Source organism: Aythya ferina, assembly GCF_964211825.1.
Source record: "Aythya ferina genome assembly, chromosome: 25".
Taxonomy (NCBI): Eukaryota; Metazoa; Chordata; class Aves; order Anseriformes; family Anatidae; genus Aythya; species Aythya ferina.
In genome coordinates this window covers 820826-844884 of record NC_140323.1, presented here as the reverse complement: position 1 = coordinate 844884, position 24059 = coordinate 820826, and the positions used below count along the sequence as shown (strand labels likewise).

Sequence of the window (24059 nt, the reverse complement as noted above, 5' to 3'; positions counted from 1 at the left end):
ACAGCAAATATCAGTGGAACACAGGAGGAAGCAGTTTGGTTTTTAATCTCTTTATTGTAAATAAACGCTCATGGGATATTTCTGCATAAACGCAAAGAATACACAACGCACAGCACAGGTTTGCATACACTGCTTTTTTTCCTAAAAAGCTTAAAAAAAATAATCATTAGAAAGCAGTAATGTAGCAAAATGGCAAGTAAACATGGAACATCCACCTCGCCATGCACGCCACGCAGAGATGCAGCTTGCGAGCGGCGCTCAGCGATGCAGCAGCAGCGAGGCGCAGCGCTGCCAGCACCCCGAGACCAGCACGGGGCAGGGCCCCAGCCCAGCTGGCAGCAGAAATTGAACAGATTTTGCACGGGTGATGACATTTTTCTCAAAACCAGGACGTAACACTGCTGTGACAGCAAGTGCCCAGAGCGCAGGGACGGCATTCACTGAGGCAGTGCTCACTGCCACCTCTGACACTGACCATGGATGAAAAAAGACAGGGAAATACAGAAAAATCACAGAATCACAGATCTAGTCTTGGTGCAACGCTCATGAAGCAGACAAGTCCACTTCCACACACCTACACTCAGCCCTTCGGGAGCTACTGGAGTGCTTTGAACAGGGCTTGGATCTGCTCAGCCAAACACAACAGCTCTGCTATGACCAACAGCACAAGCCCCTGCTAATCTTAAATTCATGTAAATTGTGCAATCTTTGTGTATTCTGGGGTATTTGCGTGAATAGTGCCAAGGAAATCAGGTGGTTTCAAGGAAATACCTGGCACCCACCCGGCCGTTTGGGCATGGGGAGAGGCATGCGCTTGCTGGCATCACCTGTACGTGGTCTCCACAAAATTTTCCAATGCCTTGCTTTACAGACACACATATTTACACCTTTTACAAGTGCAAAAGCAGGAGGAGAAGCTATAATTAGGCTTTAAAGCACTGAGGCTCGCATCCTGACTCCTGCGGGTGGGTCTGGGAGGCTCCATCCTGATTTTTAGCAGTGATTTAAAAGTTGTGACTGCCAATGTATTAGCAGCTACATTCGTGAGTTCTGGCAGGTAAAGAGAGACATCTGTCTCGGTACACTCATTAGCCACTCACTGATACAAACAGAATTAACTCCTTATCACCGTGTGTAATGACAGCGTGCTGTGCGTAACGTCTCAGTGTTTCCACGGGCTCCTCCCGTGCAGCAGGTTTGCAGGGGCAGGCAGCCCATCCCGGCACCACTTTGTGCGTTTAGGGGATTACTGCAGAAAGGGGCAGAAAGCATCAGCGAGTGCTGCTATGCTATGCAGGCTATAAACCTCTTCCTTCATTTTTTTTTCTCCCCCTTTCCGTCCCTCCCTTTTTTTCTGGTGTATTTCTAAGCACCGTAACCGTGGCCCTCTCTGTCTCAGCTTTAGAGAATTAAAGCTCAGGGAATGTTTAAAATAACTGGCTCTGAGCTCTCCAAATCCCCAGGTAAACCTCAGGCTTCGGGCTGCTGAGCTCTGTGGCAGCAAGGGCAGAGAAAGCCTGCATTTCTGGGGCTCAGGTGGGGTGTGCCTGGCATTTATTTACGCCTTTACAATAAGCGGCCTGGGTCCCAGAGGTTGTTCACACAGATCCTGGAGTTACTGGAAGCAGCAGGTCCGTAACAGCCTCCTGCTTGTACCTAAACACTCATTTCTTCACCTAACCTCGGGACTGCAAGCCTGACAGTTCTGTCTTTGTTATAAAAGACAGCAGGAGTCAGAGAGCAGCAGGAGTGAGACAAATGGAGTTTGGCAAACACCAGCCAAGGCTCGTGGGACAAAACTGAACATCTAGGGGGTCGCGTGCCCCCCAGCTCAGCAGGGTGCTCCAGCAACTGGCAGCCAGCGCCGCAGGAGTTGCACCATGTCCTAGGTACTAAAAGAGCTTCAACCCTCTGAAAGGCAGCGTTAACCAGCAGTAACTTTCACAGCTTAATCGTGTGCAAGTTTAGAAATGTGCAGCGGGCCTAAAGCTTGGTACAAGAGACAACAAATAAAAAACCATGTGCTGCTTACAACCCTGCACGCATGGCCTCCTCCTCACCTCACCCACAGCCTCTGAAAACAATAACTTGAGAAATAGGAAATGTTCTGCAGAATTAATCTTACTCAACCTTGGTCTACAAAGCAAGCCCCGTGGATGCACTGCTCGTGTGCGAGCACGCAGGGACAAACATCCGAGCTTATTTTGAGAAGTTTTGGCTAAGGTAAAAGAAACGGGACATTAAATGTGGAATGCAGGAGCAAGATAGTGCAGGGCAGAGAGAGGATTTTCTGTTGCAAGAGAGAAAAGCATCCACAGAGCCCAGCAGAAAGCAGGATGGGGCGAGGCTTGCAGCAGGGGCAGCAGCACTGGCAGCTCGGCTGTTCACAGAGGGCAGCGGGCACTTCTGTCCCCCCACTGGGGGCTTCTCCCGGGATCAGCCGACCCCATGCACACCTTCTGCATTGCCACGTGCAAAAAAAAAAACAAAAAACAACTTCCCAAACCAAAGGAAGAGGCTCAGGTCTGGGGATTCAAATCAGCAGCCACAAAAGCAAAGTTAAAATGGATTAGGCATGCTGAGAACATCTTCCAATAAAAGCTACTTCAGCAAGTACAGAAATGTCCAGAAAACAGCTTTGTCCTCGCACACGCTGCAGATACTCACGGCATCCGACGGGAGGAGAGGTGCAGGGGATGACCCCGACCCCCGCGGGGCCGAGCAGCACGCACCTCTCCCAGCAGGCTCGGGGATGCGCTCGCTCCCGCGCACACATGCACATTAAAAGAGCTTTAAAAATCTTCGTGATAAAATCTCCCCAGTGTCACTGGTAGATGTTTCAGCATTTGGAAGGACAGGACACAGAGGCTGCGAAGCACACGAGCGAGGACACCACTGGCCGGAGCGCCCAGGGCTCACTGTGCTCCCCGCGGTGCCGCCGGCTCCAGGCTCCCCGTGCTCCTCCTGGCTGCCTTCGAGGTGAAGCCACTGGCCTCTACATGGCTAAATCAGCCATCCTCTGTGAATAAGAGAGAAGTGGTAAGGGTTATCACACGGCTAAAGAGCCCAGGATGGACACAGGCACTTTGCAGCAGTCTGACAGCACCACACAGCCCTGCTACCTGGTAGATCTACCCGAGGCAATAATGAAGCCATTTGGTACTGGAGGTTACTTGGTTTTATTCACCTTCCCCACAGGAAATTACACTTCCAGGACAGATGTAAGAAACATTACAGTAATAACTTTGCATATTAGCCACGATAAACACTTCTAGTTCTGATAAAATGCCTTCCACTGCCTCCCTGAGGGTCGGAGAGAAGACGAGAGCACACTCGTGTCAGTACAAGTGAGGTGGATATGTACAAACGCACAAGCACGTAGATTAAAACCTGGCAGCCAGGATGGCCTAAAGCAGCTGCTGCTCACTCCATGGCTTGGAGCAAAGCAAATGATCTCAAGGGAGCTGAGCTACAACGCTCAGTGCCTGCTCTGCTCGGCTGCAGCGTTTTTGGAGGCTGCAATGGATGTGCCAGCCAGGACGGGCAGTTTGTCTTGTAACCCAACCGGCGCTGTTTTGCAATAAGGAAACAGCAGAGCTGTCACGCTGACAATTAACAATAAGCATCAGCAGTTTGATCCAGCATTTAGGAAACTCAGACCCCACATTCTTTCCATTTGCAATTGGAAAAAAATAAATAAAAATCTGAACAGCTTTCCTGACAGCAACACCCAAAACCATCCTCAGAGTTAATTCACAAGAACTGCTCACATGCTGTTTTCTCAAGCAAAACACCAAGATAAAGACGGAATTTGTACAGGAATCAAGGAAGTTGGACCAAGCTCCCTTCCAAGGAATCTTTTTTTTCTTCTTTTTAACAAAGGGAAAACAAACACTTGAAGCACAGAGTTAGAAAAGTAATTTTTCAAAGCTGGCATGTACATTCATTTTCTAAACACAGCTCCTTTTGGTTCAGAGTATAAAGGCAAAGCTGAGTGGGTCAGTAAGACTCGACTTTTGGCCTGTAGGCATTTTTCTCTTATTCGATTCTAAATTAATGCTACTCAGCATAGGAACAATCTGATGACTTATCAGATTTATTGCCGGCTCCCCCCACCCAGGTTCTTCCTGCTTTTCCCCCAGTCTTCACCATTAACTCTGAAGCCTGTGGAGACAGGCAGGGTCAGGAGGAAGGTCCCAGAGCTCGCATCATGACCCACTGGGCAATTCCAGGGAAAGCCCCAGCACTGTGCGAGGCGCTACCCCAACACCCAAGCTGACGTTTTGTGCGCTTCTGCAGCTTTGGCAGGACAGTCCTGCTGCTTCATCATAAAGACAGCTCCTCTGCAGCATGGTTAAGGATGTCATAAAGCCAGGGAACAGGAAAGATACATTTAAGATCAATCGTCAGATCAAAATTGGCCCTTTTTATCCCAAGAAATGCATACAGTTACTGGCTGTGCAGAAAGGCCGGGGGGTATCATTGAAGAACAGTTGGAAGAGCTTCACTTTGAGGATAAAGTGCAAAATCTGACTTTTGGCAAAACCAAAATCTGTTCATCCAAATCTCCAATTACATTCCAGCAGGAGTACTGAGACGTGGAGGAACACCACCCGGGCAGAAACCTTTCTCCCTCCATCTCAGCAGAAGCCATGTCTGGGTTCCCCCAGCCTCCAGGCAAAACCCAGGCACAATCTCCCAGCCGAACCTTAATCTTCTTTTCTTGATTCGCCAGGAAACGGGACTGGCTACCACTTTACTTTCTTTACACTAAACTCAGTTCTTCTCTGAATTTGAAGGCAACGCACCAGCAGCCAAGAGGATTTGCTGGCAGCCCCAGAGCAGCAACACCCAACACCCGCCTTTGTGGCAGCATGGGTGCAAAGCCCAAAGCCTACCAGGGCCACAATGTTTCCAAGGACAAGTAAAAGCAGGCTGGAGCTTGGGGGGCATCCTGAGCACACGGGGAGCAGCATGGCACTGTGCAGGGAAGCCAGGCACGGCGCCTGCCCAGAGCCATCCCACGGGGAAACAGCACGCTGTACAGTCAGGTCCACAGAAATAAACGGCGACAAACTTCTACAAGACAGAAACATCAACGCTGCACGTCCTGCATGGGGAGAAGCATCTGCTAAGCCCAGAGAGGGGTCGTGTCGAGGGAAGGCCTCGAGGCCAGCGGGCGCGCAGCGGGGCACGGGCACCCCCGGCAGCAAAGGTCTCCTCCGCCCGCCTCACTCGGAGGCCGAGAGCGAGCCCGGGGTCTCCTGGGTGATGCTGGCTGCTGGCTCCCTGGAGAGGGGCGACAGACAAGAGAACGTCCTCCCGTTGTGGTAGGAGAGAAGCCAGCCCTGCCCTGCTCACCCCAAAGGTGCCCCCGCGGGGCCGTGACAGCGAGGAGGCGGTGGCGATGCCACCGGCACAGTGAGGCTCGTTCACGAAGCTGCTTTCCAAGCGTGCTCCCCACGGCACAAACCAGAGCCCCCTTGCCATGCAGCTCACTTTGAGACGCAGGCATGCAGCACCAGATGCCTCCTGCGAGGCCCCGTTACGGCAGCACCCTAAGGCTGACAGCGGGGACAGGACATGGACAGGACTCGGGGTGCTCAGGGCAAATTCCAGCTCTGGGGCCATGCACGTGCACCAGTGGGAGCCCTGCAGAGCAGTGGTTCCCCCTCCATGAGGGATTTTTACACAGCCAGACCTCCTGCCCCAAGCAGGCACCTTTCCCCAAAGCTCTTTCCATGCACCTCAAGTCCAGAGGCCTACCCGCTAACCACAACACACAAGCTGCTGTCAGCGGTACTCACAGGCAACCATTTCCCACTGGAGGCTGCAAAGGAAAAAGAAACAGCACAGGAGAGCTCGTAGTGCATTTTCAAGATGGTTTGGGAGCAATAGGAACAGCACCGAAGCCGGTGAGGAATGAAGTGAAGCAACCCGAGGGGCTCAGGGCAGGGAGGGCGCCGCGGCCTGGTGGGACAGCCGCTGCCACAAGCCATGCACGCCGCCTGCTGCGGCACCCGCTGCCTCCACTCAGGTGAGAGGCTCAGAACAGCACTCCCCATCCCCACCCACACCGACTCCAGAAGGCTTTGAAACGTTTTTTGTTTTTTTTTTTTTTTCTCAACACTGTGCTACGATTGTAAGACTGCCAAGAGCGGACAGCCAGAGCAGGGGCAGCTGCGGGGACCTCCAAGGAACCTGGCCCTTTTCCCTCTGACCACTTACTCTACTAATCGGAAGAACAAGAAGCAGGGCTGGCTGAATAGCTTGGAAAACATCGAGCTGAAAAGTATCCAAGATAAGAATTGTTCTCCGTTATCTTAAAAATTAAATAAAACCCCTTACAAAAGAGCCACCTCAGGCTGTCCTGCTGCAAGGAGCTGCACCGAGGGGAACCCAGCCAGGAGCCCCGTGCATCCTCTGCCTCATGTGAGGGGAGGCAGCGTGCAGCCTGTTCTGCCTCCCAGGCACACAAAGACTCCTAACTGAGCAAAGAGAGACAACTTTTAATGAGCAAAGAAGCAAACAGGGCTTCACACACAATCCCAATGAGGTCTTACGTGCTGGGCCCAGGAGCTGGACTCAATGATCCTCATGGCTCCCTTCCAGCTCAGGGTATTCTGACTCCATCGTTCTTTCAAGCCAAAAGAAATGCCAGCTGCCAAAAACCAAGCAGCCCCCAAACACCAGAAGCCCAAACATTGCTTAACCACCTACTGATGGGATCTGTAGGAAAACGGGCTCCATCACTATGAACACAAAGCCTTCCCAACCTGCAGTGCTACAGCTAGAGCAACACTCGGCTGTCACTGTTAAACCCTACCAAACCTGGACAGAGAACTCTTCATCTGTAACTCTTCCCAGACAAGTTCTTGCTGGAAAGCAAGATGCTACCCAGAACCAACCACCCTACAAAAACCCTGTGGTGCTGACAGGAACTCGCCTGCATGGAGCCTGATTTTGTAACCCTCTGACACCACAATTCTAGTTTCGTGGGGTGATTTATTATCATTATTATTTTAAACAGGGCACCTAATCCAGCATGATTTTTGAGGGGAATCAGTGGCAGCATCCCAGACCCCAGCAGGGGATTCCAACCAGGGCCAGCGCCATGGCGGGGTGACAGCGGTGGCACTGGGGGTGGCCAGGGAGGGGTAGCAGAGGCAAGGTACCACCTGGACAGAGGCTGGCAGCCGTGGCCGACCAGATCCACCTCGAGCTTCCAAGAAGGGGAAGGGCCCCAGCGGGTCGGGGGGCTTGCTCCCAACGCTGTGATGCCGCGGGCGCTGCTCTGTGTCCGCGCTGGCCCGCGGGGTGAGGCTGCTCCTTCTCATCCTCGCCGGGCTTTGGCTGGCGGGGAGGTTGTTCTGAGCAGAGACAGAGGATGTTGCGAGGCATGGAAAAGTGGAAGCAGAGTTTACAGCCACGTCACGCACCTGCAGGCACCTGAGAGCCTCCAGCCACTGCCACAAGCAGACGGTGGCCAAACAGCGCCGGGCACGCGGTAGGAAACGACCTCTTTGTCGGCTGGGCAAGCCCAAAGTCTGCTAGCAGTCTGCTTTTTCAGCAGTTTTACTTCTCTCTGGGATTCTTTATTTTTTGCTTACTTATTTTTACCATCAACTTCAGTTAAAAAAAATCAAGTAGAAAACTTCCCTTATTTGTACTTCTGGCCTCGAAGCAGCTGCGCTCCCAAGTAAGCACAAACCACCAGGAACAGCCTGCGGCTCCTCAGAGCAAGCATCAATGACTGCAACGCAGGAATCACACAGAAGTAGCTAAGCAATAAATGCCTGACGAGGCACCACCAGAATGGGACCACAAAAATCTCACTGAACATCCTCATTTTGCATTTGGCATCTTAGCTCTGCAAGCCCTCCAACTAGAGACGCATTTTCCAGGTTTTCCACCTATTGTTTAGGATTCCTTTAGCATACAGGAGCTCCTGACTCTGCCCTTTTTATGCCAGGACACAAAAATAACCGTATTTGAGGCAACTGGCAAATAACTTTTCACCTTTAGAGATCTTTATAAAACCTCCTACAACAAGAGGCAGCAAGAAGCCTAAATGCACCAAAAGAAAGCAAAACGTGACAAATTAAATCAGATCTACTCATAGCAGTGAGCTGGTTTGTGGTGTTTAACCGGGGAGCCCAATTGTAAGCAATTCTTAAATTTCATTCCCTGACACCTGCGCGTGCTCCGAGCTCAGTCCCTCTGCAAAACAAAACCATGCCTGCAAAAGCGAGCACCGAAAACAGCAACTCCACAGATTTGGCACATATTTGGGGGCTCTGCTGAGCCAGGCAGATGGCTGAACAGTTGCCCGAGTCACTGCAAAGGCAAGGCTTCCTCAACAAAACCAGCTACTGACTGGGCTGGAAGCACTGCACGTTCCCGCTGCTGCTGCAAGAAGATCCACAGAGCATGGGAGGCAGCACGGACCTCAGCTCCTGCTCCCTACGCTTTGGACACACGTACAAGTTTAGCAGCAGCACAGCTGTAACCTGCACGGGAACCCTGTACAATGCAGCGAGATTTGCAGAGACGAGGCAAAGAAAGATCCTCACATCTCTCAGCAAACCACAAACATCATCACAAACCGAGGGATGAATCCTGTGCTTCCCACCGGCATGCACAGCAGCAACCCTGTCCTGGGGGCGGCCAACCCCACCAAAAGCCACCCCAAGGCACCAGCCCAGCCTCTGTGCCCAGCCTGACGCCGCCTGTGACTCTCTGAAGGAGACAAAGCTGACGAAGACAGCAAGAGGAATTCATTTGAAATACTCTGACATGTCTTTTGGGAATTACCACAATCAACACAAACAGACGTCAACAAACGCTTCATTAAAAACCGAGAACAAGACCTGTAAATTAAAAAGTACATCCTGACCACACTGACTTCAGCTTCTCTGTTCTGCTCCCTAGAACAATTCTTACAAATATCTCCCTCTTGTTTGGGAAGCACGTGCGATTCTACCAACCATTAGTCCTACTTCTGGGGGCTATTTCTGAAGAAAGTCTTTCTGGTCACTGAAAGCAGCCAGTCACTTCCAGCAGGTATTTAAGAATCTTAAGAGTTTAAGAAGTTACTGTTTCACTTTAGTTGTATTCAGAGAAGGCACGTGTTTGGTGACTGCCTGAACCAAAAGCCAAAATTCTGCACCAGGACTTACTGAGTTCAGAGAAGGTTTGTCGCGGTGGGTGTTCACTGCTTCCACGTTCAGGTTAATTGTCTCCACTTTACAACCTTTGCCAAAAAGACAGAGAAGTTTACATAAGGAACTGTAATTTATTTTGTACTCTACTTTTTAAAACGTATTAAAAAGAGCATGTCAAGTGAGCAGAAGTAAGCTTGTTACTTGTTTAAAAGAAACAAAACAAAACACCAGCCAAAAACTCGTAAGCATTTCATTCCAAATTAACTGAGAATTTACACTTAAATCACTCTCTGGCTTTGACCTTCACTGTCAAAGCACAGCGACACCTTGCAGGCAGCCACATGTCAAGTGAACTCCAGGCTTATTCAGCAAAGCTGCTGTTAACTCACTGCACCCAGAGGCAAATCCCAGCGTGAGGGACAAACAGGCCTCTTCATCGACAAATAAAGCCCAGAGACAGTTGTAATTCATTTAAGAGAGAAGCTGTGGGAGACCACTTGTGTCCCCACACGGATAAACAAAACCCCCAAACCATCCACCCCCCTTCCCTTGGCCCCCCCAGACCTCCCACTCTTCAGTGCCTTTTTGTGTTCAGAACATCACCAGAAGCACTGAGAGCCTGTCCTGCTGACTGTGCGTACAGACAGCGCCATCAGGTTCATATAAACCAGGGAAAAATAATAATAATAATAATAAATAAATAAAACCGAAGGAAAAAAGAAAAAAAATATCAGGAGGCACGTACCATATGCAACCGGGGTGAGCTTGAGGATGGTGTGCAGGGGGCATCGCAGGTAGGGCAGCTCGTCTGCAAGAGAGGCAGGCGTCAGCCCCGCACCTTATCCCCTTTTCTTTCCAGTAACAACTATTTCAGCGCAGCCACCCGGCCGCCGAGCAGTGGACACTGCCATCCAGAGGAGCCTGCCCCAACAGCAGCGCAGAGAAATGCCTCGGCAGAGCACAGCTCTGGCCTGCATCACGGAGCGGGGGCACGCACCCTCCGCTCCCCCAGCCAGCAGCAGCCTCGAGCGACGCCTCGATTTCTTAGGGGCTGGGGTTTCAGCTGCCTGATCGTTTTCTTGCTTTGAATAATGTTAAATAGTACTTTCCCCCCCACACTATTTATATCTCCAAGCCAATCGGTACATTTCACCGTTTGCAAAGCAAGGATGAGCAGTGATGAGAGCTTTGCACTGAATTTTACAGGTTCACTGAGTTTTAACAGAACACCTCGTCTCCGGCACACCATGCGCTGGATCAGCACCACTCAGAGGTGCAGGACCAGAGGCAAGCCCTCACAGACTACTGATGTACCAGCAAACTGTGTCCTTATATGAAAAATTAATCCCATTGAGATTTTGGGAAGGCGACTGGTTGAAAAAGCTGCAGAAACAAGGGGTGAGCAGAAAAGCAGGCATCAAAAGGACAGCTTTCTGCCGCTGCACCCATCGCAACCAGAGGTTCCTGCAAAGCCCTGCTGAAATGCAACAGTTAAAGCATTTCACAAGTGTTTTTATTTCCTTTTTAAGCAACTCCTCTGCCGTAAAAATCAAAACAGCAATTACAAGCCACCCTCCCAAAAACTCTGAGAAGGAAGCAGAAATAGAAGCCAGCCCCTAACAGCACGCGCTTATTTTTGTACCTGCGCTCTTGTCAAGAAAATAAGCCAAGAGGCACCTCATAACTGCCTGGTGGCAGATAACGAGGACGTTGCCTTGACGTTCCAGCTCCATAATTACCGGCTCCAGGCGCTGAACCAAGTCCTGGTAGGACTGAAAAAACAAAACAGGAGTTTTGCAAGGGGTTTTATAAACAGACGCTGAAAGCAGAAGTAGCAATTAGCACGGCTTCGCATTTAGGAAAATATCAGTTAAAACAAACTGCAGAAGTGATCCAGTAAATACAGGGAGGAAAAAAAAGGAAACAGCACGAGGTGAAATGGATGTCAGCAACCCTCAGGTTACTGGGAGATTCAGATTACCGGTAACTCCATTAAAATAAAAAAAATAAATAAAAAAGTAAATGATACATTTAACGAAGGTTGTGAACTAAAACCGAGCACCGAGGGACTCGAGCGGCCCCATTAGTACAGCATCATCAGCACAGCGCTGTAACACACCAAAATACCTCTCCTCTACAAGAGATTTGGGGATCCGTGGTTTCAATTCCTAACACAAACAGTGGGGACAGAAAGCTGAAACTAAGCAAAGCCCTTCACACATCAGGTATCTGTCGGGCACACACTGTAGCTCATTGTTTTTCCTAAGTGCTTTCACCTCTCCTCCAGGATAGCGATAAAGGTATTTTTCTTGATCCCTCAAGGCAAACTCGTCGGGATACTTGGCTTCAATTTCTGCGTAGGTCATTTCTTCACACACCCCCTGGAGGAAGCAGAACTTGTTACAACACAGCTTGTTTCAACAGAAGTACAGGAAAACAAAGCATGCAAACATGCACAAATAGCATGGGACCGGTATCAGAAATCCTGTTTTGGGATGAGAATTTCAGAATCAACACCATGTTTGTGCATCACGGGTCCACGGTGGCTTAGAAATGACAAACCACATACACCTGATGTGCTTGCAGTATTGGCAAACATTGAAATCTCCAAACTCTGCTGAGTCCCAGAGCTGAGCAAGGCGGTTTCTGTCCCCCTGACCCCAGCACGAGGTGCAGAACGAAGCAAGCAGCCCGAGAGCACAGCACCAGCAAATTCAGGGAGCTGGAAACACCAAAGAAATCACCCAGCACAACTGGTAGATGTGCTGTAAATTATTACCACTCGTTTCCTCATTTTTAATTTGAGATAACATACTGATATTTCAGGGCCGTGGGCTTTGTTTTTATTGCAAATTGTTTGCAAAGGATGAAAATGAGCGTTCATTTCCACAGCAACAATCTTGCAATTTCTTTTGCCTGAAAGAACTGGAGTGGGAGTGTTAACCTTTGTCCACCCAGGACAGCTTTACAGCCAGGGCCACAGAGGCGTGGGATGTTTGGTGCTGTTCTGTTTCTCAACACCAGCTGCTCTGCAGCGAGGTCTAACGCTTCCAGACATTTTCAGCCCTGCACCAGTGATCCTAAGCCTCCCGATAATGGCTTGAGTACGTTACACAGCGCTGTAGCTGTATAATAGTGCATAAACCCACTCTGTGGGTTTGTTTTTAACATCACTTTCCATCTGGGAAAGCTGAAAGCTGCTGGCAGCGTTGAGCTCCCCCCGTGCCCTCACTCACGGCATCGATCTCGTTGAGGATCTTCCACTGCTCGTACGTCACCCCCAGCGACTCGGCCGTCTGGATCGTCCTCTTCAGCTGGCTCGTCCAAACCTTCAGGTCGACGATTTCCTGCTCCTCGATGAACTTCTTCAGAGCCTGGGCAAACTGGAAAAGGCCAGGGGAGATTAGCAGAGCGCAGGAAGCATCGTTTTGGGGCCCGCCGACCCCTCCGCTGCCGCGACAAGATCCAGCGCCGCGGGGCCGTACCTGCGCAGAGCCAGGTGCCAGCCTCGGACCGTGCTCGCACGACACTTTAAACAAACAGCAATCCGGCTGGTGCCAAAAAACGTACCTGCTTCCCTCGTGGTGACAGACCAGAATCCCCACCAATCTTGCCAACAAGATTATATTCACTCTCACCGTGTCGGCAAAGGTAGATGGTACGCGGCTGGACATGAATGTTCATTAGGTAATAGACGATTTTACTCTGGATGTAATCCTGGACTCTGTTTACTAGGAACCGCTGTCCCACATTGATCACTTTAATGAAGGAAAGATCTCTGGAGTCAACATAAAATAAGAACACCCACACGACTGGTTTTAAAAATGACACATGTGCATCTGCGGGTGTAATCTAGCTATCTACCCTGTGTTAAAGGCATCAGTGCTACCGCTGGGCTGCCTCAGCAGGCAGGAGACACACTGAGCTGCCGTGCTAAACAAGGAGCAGCGCTTTCAAATCATCCCTCGGGGCCCGAGGATATCACCTTCACGCGAGCAACCTCGCTTTGGGAGAGCAGAGGCTTCAGCACAAGCACTGCAGCACCTCGAGCCGGAGGACAAAAGCGACAAAGCAAAGCAGCTCACGCCTTCGTGCACCGGAGCGCGAGGACAAAACGCAGCCCGGGGCCTTGCTCCTTACTTGTCGTACTCGTCGGGATCCAGGGGCTGGTAGGTGACCTTGTAGCACTCGATCCTCTTCAGGAAATCATCCATCACGTTCTCCCTGTTTCTCTCTGGGTAGTCGGGGCTGGAAACTTTCACCTCCTGGCCAACAGACAGTGCCACTCCGTGAAAAGTCAAGCAAACTCGACACGGAGCAAAAGCGCTGCTGAATAACGTTATTCTTCTCTTCTGAAACAAGTAAACATTGTCTCAGGCCGCCCTGTGGAAAAACCTGCTCCTGGCAAGGCAACAAAAGGCGATTCTGGAGGCACGCTGCAGCGCCTGGCCCCGGTACAAACACAGCTGGCTCGCCATCCACCCGGCCCCGCGAGCCGCTCGCTGCCTGCCCTCCCCTGACAATACAGCCACGCTCAAGGTCAAACATTTCTCAGCTCCCTTGGATTTCCGGGCTGAAGAACTGCACCTTTAGTTTCCGCCAGCCCACAAACCTTAACTGCTCATTTGCGAGGTGGGAGGCAGGAACCCAGACCGCCAGCGTTTTTAGGCACCAGCCCTCCCCGCGCTTCCCACGGGCTGCAGCGGCGAGGTGACAACCGCAGGGCTTTGGCCTGTGGCTGCCCTCCAAGGGAGGCACCGGCTGCCCAGCCCCGAGCAGAGGCGGAGGGGATGTTCGCAAGCTGCCAGCCCGAGCGGGACACAGAGCTCCCTGGTGCTGGGCACACCCCTCATGCCGACAGCCTGCCGGCGTTCCCGTAAGGCACCGGTGGCCTTGCACCGATCTCCTGCGGGCACGGGGAGCAGGGCCAGGAAGAGCCACACGCACCAGGATGTTGGCAGCGATCACCTCCGGGTCGTCACAGACGGACTCCACGAAGAACACCTGCGAGGGAGGCGATGAGATGTGGCTCCGAGAACCGGGAGCTCTGTCCCGAACCGGGATCGCCCGAGGGAGCAGGAGCGGCTCCGGTACAGCGGTTCCAGTTACCTTGAAAGCGTTTTCTTTAGCAAAATTTAAGATCAGGTCCCGTCTTTCTCGAGTTGTGTTGGTCGCATCAAACACCTGGGGAAAATAAATGGCAATGAGCAAGTTTATCTACGGCTTTGAAACCAGCCCCAAACGAGCCAGGATTACAGGCGGGTTCCCAAATGCCCTGGGCAGCTCCGAACAGCACAGACATAACCCCCCAGAGGAGCGTTTAGCTGAGAAGAGCCTTACAGCGATCTGCCCGCACTCCTCCAGGAGGTAAGCCTTCACATCTTGCAGAGCCACCAAGGCACAGCGCCTGCAGGAGAGAAACATGTGCTGCCACAGCAGATGTACAGCACTCAGATTTCGGCTCCTCTGAATCACTGCTCTGGCACCGATACAGGGAGAGATCCAAACACCTCTCTCCCTGCGTGGGGCTCGCAGCCCTGCTGCCTCCCGAGTCCCTGGGGCTCTGCAGAGCTGAATCCTGTTTAAATCCTATGCCCACATCCCTGCTCTAGGAACGCTCCCATTGCTCCCTCTGCCAGCCGAGGCTCCCCGCAGCGCCCAAGCCATGGCTGCCCTCACGAGGCCAGCTCCCACCAGAGACCCTGAGGGCACAAATCTACACCTGGTGAGACCACAGGGGAGTTGTACCCAGAATTTCATGCACCTCTGGGCACCCAGAGCATTACATTTCATGCACCTCTGGGTGCCCAGAGCCTCACTTTTCATGCACCTCTGGGTGTTCAGACCCCGTTCTTCGCGTCTGCCTATTTTTCCTGAAGTCGGTGACAAAATTCCCCCAAGGAGACCCTTCGGCAGGAGCCCTGCACGGGCTGCACTGCCTCCCGGCACGATTTCGTGGGCACTAACCGCTCCTTCGTGCACGCACACGGGCTGCCGACACCCGATAATAACCAGACCTGCGCAGCGCCCCGACTTACTTGCGGATCTCCATGGCCTCCTTGTTATCGTGCCTGAAGAAGTCATAGGACTTGTAGGACTTCACCGCTTCCCGGCGGTACACCCCTAAATTAAACACTTCACACACACACAGGGCACACCGGTGAGGGCGGCAGCGCTCGGCCACCAGCCCCCGGCCCCCCCCCCCGGCCCCCCGAGCCCCTGACCTCGCGTGGGCACCCCGATCCAGTTGAGGTAGCGCGTCAGCTTCTTGGAGACGTAGGTCTTGCCGCGGGCGGGCAGCCCGATCATCACGATGAGGGTGGGCGAGTTGGTCATGTAGGACGCCCAGGCTGCGGGGACGGCAGGGGGGCAGCGCATCAGCGGGGGGCTCGGCGCACAGACAGACAGATGGACGGACGGATGGATGGACGGACGGATGGACGGACCCTTGCAGGACACCCAGCGGCCGTGCCCCCGCTGCTAACGCCGCCGCCGGCAGCCCAGGAGGCGATGAGCGGGGCTGCACCTGCCCGCAGCACCGAGGGGACCCCGGCACCGGGGGGCTGCAGCCGGCACCGGGGGGCTGCAGCCAGGGACACGCGGCGGAGGGAAAGGGCTTTTTTCCCTTTTCCTTTTTTCCCCCATTTCCCCTTTTTTTTCCCCTTTTATCCTTTCTTTTTTTTTGCTTTTTTCTCCCCTTTTTCTTTTTTTCTTTTTTGCATTTTTCTCCGTTTCCCCCCCATTTTCCCCTTTTTTTTTCATTTTTTCCCCTATTTTTTTATTTTTTCCCCTTTTTCCATTTTTTTTCCCTCTCCCTTTTTTCCCTTTTCCCCCCTTTTTCCCCTTTTCCCCCATTTCCCCCCGCACTCACAGCACTGTTTCTCCCCGCCGCGCAGGGCCCCGCTGCTGCCCCGCACGGTGCCGCCCGCCCGCGCCGCCGCCATGGCCCCTCCGCGCGCCGCATGCAAATGAGATGCAAATGGACCGCGAAACGCGCGCCGCCGAGCGGGCGGCGCGAAGGCGCCCCGCGTGACGTCACAAAGGGAGGCGTGCCCGCCGCGCGGACCAAACCGAGGCTCGGCCGCCGCGCGCGCGCCCTCCTCCCCCCCCCTCCCCGCCGGCCCCGCGATGGCGGCGTCCTGATTGGCCGCAGCCCCGCGCGGGGCCGGGTGCCGGCGTCGCCCCGCGGCCAATGACGGAGCGCGGAGGGAGATCTCGCGAGAGCGGGCGGGGGAAACGGGCCGGAAGCGGAAGCGGCGGCCAGTCGGGGCGGCGGAGGCGGTGGCGGCGGCAGCGCGGGGCGGCCCCGCGCACGATGCTGCGGCTGCGCTGCAAGGCCCGGGGCGGCAGCCAGCCGCTGCCCGGCCTCACCGCCCACTCCCGCCTCCGCGACATGCAGGCCACTCTCGCCGCCCTCACCGGCGTCCCCGCCCCGGCCCAGCGCCTCCTCCTCGGCTTCCCCCCGCGGAGCCTCGACCTCAGCGACGGCGAGCGGCGGCTGGGAGACCTCGGCATCCACTCGGGTGAGAGCGGGCGGCGGCGCCTCGGCTCCGCGGGCCTGGCCGAGCTGCTGCCGGGCCGGGCCGGGCTCTCTTCCTTCGGGGCGGCTCCGCGGGGCCAGGGAAGGCGGGCGGGCTGCGGCCGAGGTGCCTTCGGAGGGGACGAGGCAAGAGAGCACTGTGACGGGCTGCTTGGGTCTCCCCCCGGTCCCTTGGGGTCCCCCCCCGTCCCTTGGGGTCCCCCCAGCAGCATCGTTAGCTCCCACCCGTGTGTCCCTCTCAACTCCCCTCTCTCCTGACAGGGGACACGCTCATCGTCGAGGAGGATCCATCCAAGCCCGGCGCTGACCCACCTGCAGTTGCGAAAAGACCCATGGCCAACTCAGTCAGGGAAGCGGTGCCGGTGCTGGCGCGGAGGGTGGTGCCGGCAGATAACTCCTGTCTGTTCACCAGCGTGTACTACGTGGTGGAGGGGGGTGTGTATGACCCCGGCTGTGCTCCAGAGATGCGCAGCCTGATAGCGCAGATAGTAGCGAGCGATCCCGAGTCTTACTGTGAGGCCGTGCTAGGGAAAACCAACAGGGAGTACTGCGACTGGATCCGGAGAGAAGAAACCTGGGGAGGAGCCATCGAAGTGTCCATTTTATCCAAGTTCTACCAGTGTGAAATCTGCGTGGTGGACACGCAGACCGTCCGAATCGACCGCTTTGGGGAGGATGCAGGTTACACCAAGCGGGTCCTGTTGATTTACGATGGGATTCACTACGATCCCCTTGAGCGTAGGATCCCCGACTCGGACGTTCCTCCCCAGACCATTTTCTCTACCACTGACGATGTTGTTCTTGCACAAGCCTTGGAGTTAGCAGATGAAGCCCGACGGAAGAGGCAGTTTACCGATGTGAACCGCTTTACGCTGCGCTGCATGGTGTGCCAGAAGGGACTGACAGGACAAGTGGAAGCCAGAGAACACGCCAAGGAGACGGGACACACCAACTTCGGGGAAGTGTGACAGCTGCATGAGGATGGGTACAGCTACTACCTCACTGATCCGGAATAAAATTCTGGATTTCCAGATAAGCTGTATGTAATCATAAAATTCCGTTCACAGAGCTTGAAAAGCATTAACTTAACGATGGCCGAGGTGCACAGGTTTGCTGTGGTTAGTGACTTTGCCAGCTGGTTTGAAATAGGTATCTTCTCGCATGCTAATTTATAGTACTCTGGCAGGTGGTATACACTGGCAGCTAAAACCTGATTCCTGAAATAATCTTTCCTTTGTGTGTCTGCTCTGAGCAGACACACAAAACCAGGCTTCAACACTAACATAACAACGTAGCCTCTCAGTTACAGAATTAATCTCTCTGCGTTATGTTTTCAGGGTAATTAAATTGATCTAAGGGTTTGGGAAACATCTATCGGCATTGTTTATGCCAAAAAACAGACTCTGCACATACAGGCAGACCTCACGGGGGAAACTGCTCACCTTGTGCACAGTTTTTAGCGGAAAGAACATCTCCAAAGCTGCCCTATGCTAAGGTACCATCAGAAATAGAATGTATTGTTTGTGTGAAGTCATGGCTTTAGAGAGAGAAATGGCCTTTAAGCTTTAAGGTAGCCTTCTTAAAATTAACGAGTAGTTGGTTAAGTGTTGAATAAACTTATTAATCCTCCATAGGTAGTTTTTAGTTGCTTGAAAAATAACTATCAACCCCTTGGTGTTTACACTGCATCGGAACATAGGCATGTTTCTTGAAATTCTTGGATTCTTCTTTAGAATATCTCAACTTCTGGCAAGAGGGCAATAGAGTAGCTAGGGAAGTAACTTAATTTGCATCTGTTACATACATTCAAACAGATTTGGCTTGGGTGTAGCTGATCTCACGGCCACAGTGTTACTGAGCTGTAGCAGATTCCAAATACTGTAAATTAGCACTTTAAGGTATGGTTCTCATTCTTTCCAGGTAAGACGTTTTGCCCTTTTTACAAGGGCAGAGTGCTAATCCAGAAGGGAGGCTCAAGGTTTCTTCATCTGCATTCTGCCTTAATGCGTTTGATTTGTCACTGATGACTGTTCAGCAGCAAGACTTTAATTCTGATAATGAAGGGTGCAGTTTAATTGCCAGAACAAAACAAGCTGGGTAAACTGCCCTACTTCTCGTACTACTCAGAATCAGGGAGGTTGGAATTGGTTTAATAAATCTTACCTCACAGAAAGGTTGTGAGGCTTAACAGTAAGTGCTTTGAGGTCTTTTAAAAGGTGCTGTAAAGGTGCATATTACTGAAAGGGATTTTCTTTTTAATGCCTGTAATACGTGCTTGTTTTTAATGAATTTTAAAGTACTCTTAGCCTTCTATTCTTTGCCACTCTGTTTTGAGTTCTCTCTCTTGCACTTCTCCAAATGGGGAGCAAAGAGGTTCGTTTTCATTTTGAGGCAGAAATAAGCCCACTTTCCTGATGGGATCAGCCTAGCTAGCTTTAAGGGCCTCTGTTGGGTAAGGCATCTAGCTAAACTCCTGGTGCAGCAAAAACTTACTTTCTGCAGGAAGCGTGTTCCACTGAAGTTCTCAGCTGAGCTTGAAATACCTTAAAATACCGAAGGGGTCTTACTGAAAATGGAACGTAATTATGTAAGTGCTTTGCTAAAGCGAATCATGAATAATTAAGGATTAATTGCCAAAAGCACTGAGGACCAAGTTTCTTTTCAATTCAGTATTAAAGTAGATATTCACACTGTTGGGAGTTCCTGACAGAAAATCACTTAGCTTCCAGTGTTAAACCCCACTTTGCTTTAGCCTATCATGAGGAAAAAAAATAAACAACCTGTAGAAGCTGATGCTTTTATGAACCTAAAGAAATAACCTGACAGTTCAAAGGAACTTGAAGATTACACTGTGTTAAAACTACTTGAGATGCAATGCTGTCTAGGAATGAGACCAAGAGACTATCAATCCTAAATCATGTTCTCAGCTTTCACACTGAAGAGGTGAGGCGCCTTGGACAAGGAGCTGTTCCTCACCACTTGCCACCTGTAAAACGGACAGAATACCTACCTCAGAGAGGTGCACAAGGTGACTATCTTTGGGTGTCTTTGAAACAAAAGTGCTGTAGAAGTGGAAGTATTTATTGTCTGCCATGTTTGCAAATGTGTTGACGTTTGGGAGCAACATTTAGATTTTTTTTAGCTTTGTATCTTGGATGGATTTCTGAAAGTGTGTAAAAACATTTTTTGGGATATTTCTCAGTTGCAGTATTTTTAAATTTAAACTTAGTTTTATTTAATCCAGAGTGTTTAGCTTTGCTTTATTGTATTTGCATAGCAAATCCACTAACAGAGTGCGAGTTCCATTTGAGGGCGATGTGTCAGTATCACTGCGTGGATGTTTTCCTTAGTTGCCTAGCCAATAAAATCTCTTTGGTTAAAAAAATACCAACTGAACTGCTGTAATTCATCTGTGTAAAAGCTGATGCTGTTACAGGCTGACACACTGTTCCAAAGGACAAGTAACAAGGGGATAGTGGTGGAGTTGGAAAACCTTGTGTAGTTCTGAACTCTCATGAACAGAATGCATTTAAAGGACAACTCCCCTTTATAAAAAAAAGATTGTGAAAGTTAGGGATTTTTTTAATATCTCTTTACCAGCATTTACCTGTCCTTAATGGTACAATTATGGAAGTGTCACAAAAGCAGCATCCTGGTACTAATAGGATGGATTTCTAAACATCGCTAATACATTGGCACTGAACAGTTATTAATTGTGCAGCAAGGTCTCAGTTACAGGTGTTTAAGAGCAGACGCCTTGTGGGGCACAGGCTCAGTCCAGAAAGCCTGCAAGACATGGCTCTGTCCTTACTGTTACCACTTATTCCCAAAAAAATTTAAAGCAAGCACTAATTTCCTTGCTGAATATTTCAGCACATAGGTCAATAATTAAATGGGCCCTGGAAACAAATTTTTACTTTGGGGGTTGGTTTGCTGAAAGCTGGGTTATTAATGCTGGTTTACTGGGCAATACAGGTGTGGTTTTTTTTGCCTAAATAAAGAATTTCAGTTTCCTGCTGCTAATCTGGCCCTTTCACCAGCACTAAATTCCTTCTTTAACTAAAGAGGAGCTTAACACACTCGAATCACGTGGCCTTTCACGAGCATTTTATATCGTATGAAGAGATGCACATCTCATGGTCCTAACAGCACTTTAAAAGCCTGGCCGAGCTGACACGTTTAGCAGACGTCGAGCAAGGACTTTCACTGGTGTTGGTAGCGCGTGTTCCCATTGCAGCAGCGAGCGGTGTGAGCAAATGTTCCTACAAATCTTACCGATGTAACCCAGTGGTATAACCTTCTGCTTTGTGTCATCAGCACGGATCGTTGGGAATAACAGATTTCCTTAAACACGTACCCCGAACTGCAGAAATTGTTGATGCACCAATAAACGACTGATGCATGCATACTTGTTTAGTGTAGTCTCTGTCTCAGTTCTTGAATTTCGTTATTTTGCCCTACTCACTCCTGTTCACCAGTGTATTTAAGGCCTTCACCCCTATATAATGCAGTCTTGGAGTAATTTACGTCTGCTTTCCCCTGTCTTGTTCCTTTTATCCTTTGACACTGAGAGGCAGTCACATCGGGAGGGACTCAGCCTCGCAGCCTGCTCAGGCCTTCTTCTCTTTCAACTTGCTCAACAACAGCATTATTTTTAACAGTAAAACACTTCCTCTGTGTACCCTGTCAGGCATCAAGAAGAACAACTGAAGGTTTTACATACCTCCCCAGTCATTCACGCAGTTACGTGTATAAGTCATTAAACAAGAGTTCAGGAATTTTCTCTTTGTGACATTCCCGTGCATTTCATGGAAGTGATCGCCCAAAAGGCCAGCCACAGGAGGAAGTGGGCACAGCTCTGAATTCCCCAGGCGCTGCTGCCAGCAGGTGAGTTGCTGGCTGCCTGTGCGCCTCTATGACTTGGATTCTAGAAACAGCTCCTTTGCCGTGCCCTTAACAAGTACCAGTTCTTTATGTTTCTTTCAGGGAAAGGGAAAAAATGCTGCTAAAGCAAAATAGAGGAATTTGGGAATGGATTTTTGTTGTAGACTTCAAGGGATATAACAGCAGAGCATCAGGGAACAGAACAGCATGGGTGCTGCCCGTTACCCCAGGGAAACACAAGGGATGCTGCCCATCCTCTGAGCTGATAGCTCCTGACTGCCTCCCATGTTCCTATTTTTTTTCTTTGAGAGCAGAAATTACACACGGTTCGTGATAGCGACCGCAATGTTTTCGTATCAACTCGACAAGCACACACAGCAGCAGAGAGAGAAATTGGATTCCTGAGTCCTGAGTGAAGTTACATAAAAAGGACGACTGGGGAGAGGAGGAAAGGGCCAGCTCGTGACGTGGTACAGGAGCAGTTCCTCCATTCTCATCTCCTCGTGTGCACTCACAGCAGGGTTTGCTCGTGGTGTTTTTGGAAGCGTGTCCCGTGTGCCCACCCCAGCTTTCATAGTGACCTTTTCAGGGCTATCACAGCGCAGTGATCGTGATCAGCTGTGGGGTGACAAAGCCCTCGTCAAACTGTGCTCCCAGCCCAGGAACACAGCAGGCATTGTTCTGACCGCCTGTGACCTGGGCAATGTCATTATTTGCTCTAGGATTGAGGAAGCAGGGGCGAGGGCACGGGCACAAATGAAGGAAACTTCTGATTCCTTGCAGAATGTCTCTGCTGACCGCCTTTAGCGCAGAAACCCTGGTGTTGGTGGATTTTGGGGATTTCAGACCTGGGTGCAGAGCTGATGAAGGCATCTGTCTTGGCTGCGTGGCCCAGCAGCCCTCCCCCTGGCAGGGAAACTCGTTAATAAGAGGCGCACAGAGTTTTCAGCTTGTTTTTTTGAAAATTACAGCTCTGTATCCTACAAATTAAACGTCTGCCTGTGCCTTGAACGCAGCTATGCCTCCAGCCTCAGACCTGCCGTCAGGTTTTGCTCCGCTCCGGACAGGGCAGAATAAAATGACTTTAAATTTGCGGAAATCAAGGTTGCTTTTTTACTTTTCCAAGTCTGAGCACCAGAATTCTGTAATGACAGAATAGGGGAGTTCACAAAATTAGGTTGTCCAGGACCGCGGTGCCCCTGTCTATTATTTTTAATTAAAGCCTAGGGGAAGGTGCTGGGGAGCTGTGTTACACAGTAAGCCCTGGCTCCTGGTTTCTCAGGCAGAGTTAGTGCTAACCAAGCTGTGGAAACAGACCCAGACCACCTCGGTTCTCTGCCCCTCTCCTGTAAGATGGGGATCATAAATAGGGCTCCCTGCTTGGTTCACAGCCTCGCCAAGACACAGTTACTGCTCCGCACTGCTGCGAGATATTGGTCACCCAGGGTTTTTCATAATTAATTTATCAGCATACACAGCACTGTACGTACAGCTCGGTGTGAGGGAAGTGTTCAGCAGCCCTACACAGACAAATGGACGTGGCTGTGCTAGCAGGGATCTTATCTGCGACGCCGCACGGATGCGCTTCCTTCAGCGCCAGGACTGAATCACGCCTGCCCTGTTGTTTATGCAGAGGGTGAGGCTCCAGGGGCCTGTCAGCATGCCAAAGTCCTTCCGTAGCCCTGCCGAGAGTTTTCTTTGCATCACTTGACTACTTGCATATGCCTCATACCACGTACGTGAACTCATGCTTTATTTTGGGTAGTCGCTATTTTTGTTTGTTGGAGGAAGAACACAGAGAAAGACCAGGTTCTTTCCGGGCATCCAGTTCAGAGAAGCTGAGCTTTCTCAGCAGCTCCAGGCTTCTCTGAATGGATCAGGATGTTTTCCTTGATCTATATAGAGCCCACACAGCAGCTCCACATATCCTATTGCATAGGTTTAGGTCCCGGTGCTATCAGCATCATGCTCTCAGAACACGCTTGCCCTGCCCTGGGGCGTTCCTTGCCCTCTGTATCTGTACATACAGTACGGAAATATCTGGGTTTGATTTGCTCCCTTGTTACGAGTAGGCTCAGAACTAAACACAACTTCACAAAAACCATCAGAAACCCGACCGCTTAAACCACCACACCACCGAGCACCACACCAGCTACCACTTCCAGTGGCATTTGGACTAAGCCTGGCACCTGGCTCTATAACAACAACCGGTCAGTGCCCTGCTGCAGCTCTGGACACATCCACACACGTTCACACCTCTTAACTTTGCTGCAGGCCAGGGTGAAAGAGCAGGGCAGAGCAAAGCAGAGCTGGCACAAGGCTCCCAGGAGCCCCCCATTTGCTGTGATTTGCTCTTTATCCCACCCAGCCCTTTTGTAACCAGGCACAGCTGCAGCTTGATGGGGCTGGCGGCAATCTCGGGGCTTCCTGGCTCATCGCTTTCCATCCATCCTACCACAGCTTTAAATAAC

At 51.2% G+C, this 24059-nt stretch overlaps 2 protein-coding genes across 8 annotated transcripts; one reads left to right on the top strand and one right to left on the bottom strand.

Annotated features, from left to right (window-relative positions):
- Window positions 1-34: 34 nt before the first annotated feature.
- PFKFB2 (6-phosphofructo-2-kinase/fructose-2,6-biphosphatase 2) lies at window positions 35-16154 on the bottom strand. Of its 7 annotated transcripts, none has more exons than XM_084498102.1 (16): window positions 16036-16154; window positions 15389-15514; window positions 15203-15299; window positions 14505-14571; window positions 14274-14348; window positions 14112-14168; window positions 13305-13429; window positions 12735-12942; window positions 12401-12547; window positions 11441-11545; window positions 10807-10936; window positions 9910-9972; window positions 9180-9253; window positions 7179-7370; window positions 5767-5830; window positions 3161-5289 (listed from the first exon to the last, which is right to left on the bottom strand). In XM_084498102.1, the coding sequence occupies exons 1-15, from the start codon at window positions 16106-16108 to the stop codon at window positions 5804-5806; spliced, it is 1566 nt and encodes a 521-aa protein (XP_084354228.1). In that variant the 5' UTR covers window positions 16109-16154; the 3' UTR covers window positions 3161-5289; window positions 5767-5803. The 7 variants fall into 7 exon arrangements, with proteins under 7 accessions (XP_084354231.1, XP_084354228.1, XP_084354227.1 ...); XM_084498101.1 differs by having other exon boundaries at window positions 5808-5830; XM_084498104.1 differs by lacking the exon at window positions 7179-7370.
- A 287-nt stretch (window positions 16155-16441) lies between these two features.
- On the top strand, window positions 16442-19483 carry YOD1 (YOD1 deubiquitinase). The gene is made up of 2 exons (XM_084498148.1): window positions 16442-16687; window positions 16966-19483. The coding sequence occupies exons 1-2, from the start codon at window positions 16480-16482 to the stop codon at window positions 17670-17672; spliced, it is 915 nt and encodes a 304-aa protein (XP_084354274.1). The 5' UTR covers window positions 16442-16479; the 3' UTR covers window positions 17673-19483.
- Window positions 19484-24059: the final 4576 nt, after the last annotated feature.

Excerpts from the sequence above, each read along its gene's own strand:
- YOD1 (XM_084498148.1), top strand. The coding sequence starts at position 16,480 with ATGCTGCGGCTGCGCTGCAAGGCCCGGGGCGGCAGCCAGCCGCTGCCC. Across the intron at positions 16,688-16,965 it reads AGACCTCGGCATCCACTCGG|GGGACACGCTCATCGTCGAG; the intron begins GTGAGAGCGGGC and ends CTCTCCTGACAG.
- PFKFB2 (XM_084498099.1), bottom strand. The coding sequence starts at position 16,108 with ATGGCGGCGGCGCGGGCGGGCGGCACCGTGCGGGGCAGCAGCGGGGCC. Across the intron at positions 13,430-14,111 it reads TGATCGCTGCCAACATCCTG|GAGGTGAAAGTTTCCAGCCC; the intron begins GTGCGTGTGGCT and ends TCTGTTGGCCAG. Across the intron at positions 10,937-11,440 it reads ATCGCTATCCTGGAGGAGAG|TCCTACCAGGACTTGGTTCA; the intron begins GTGAAAGCACTT and ends TTGTTTTTTCAG.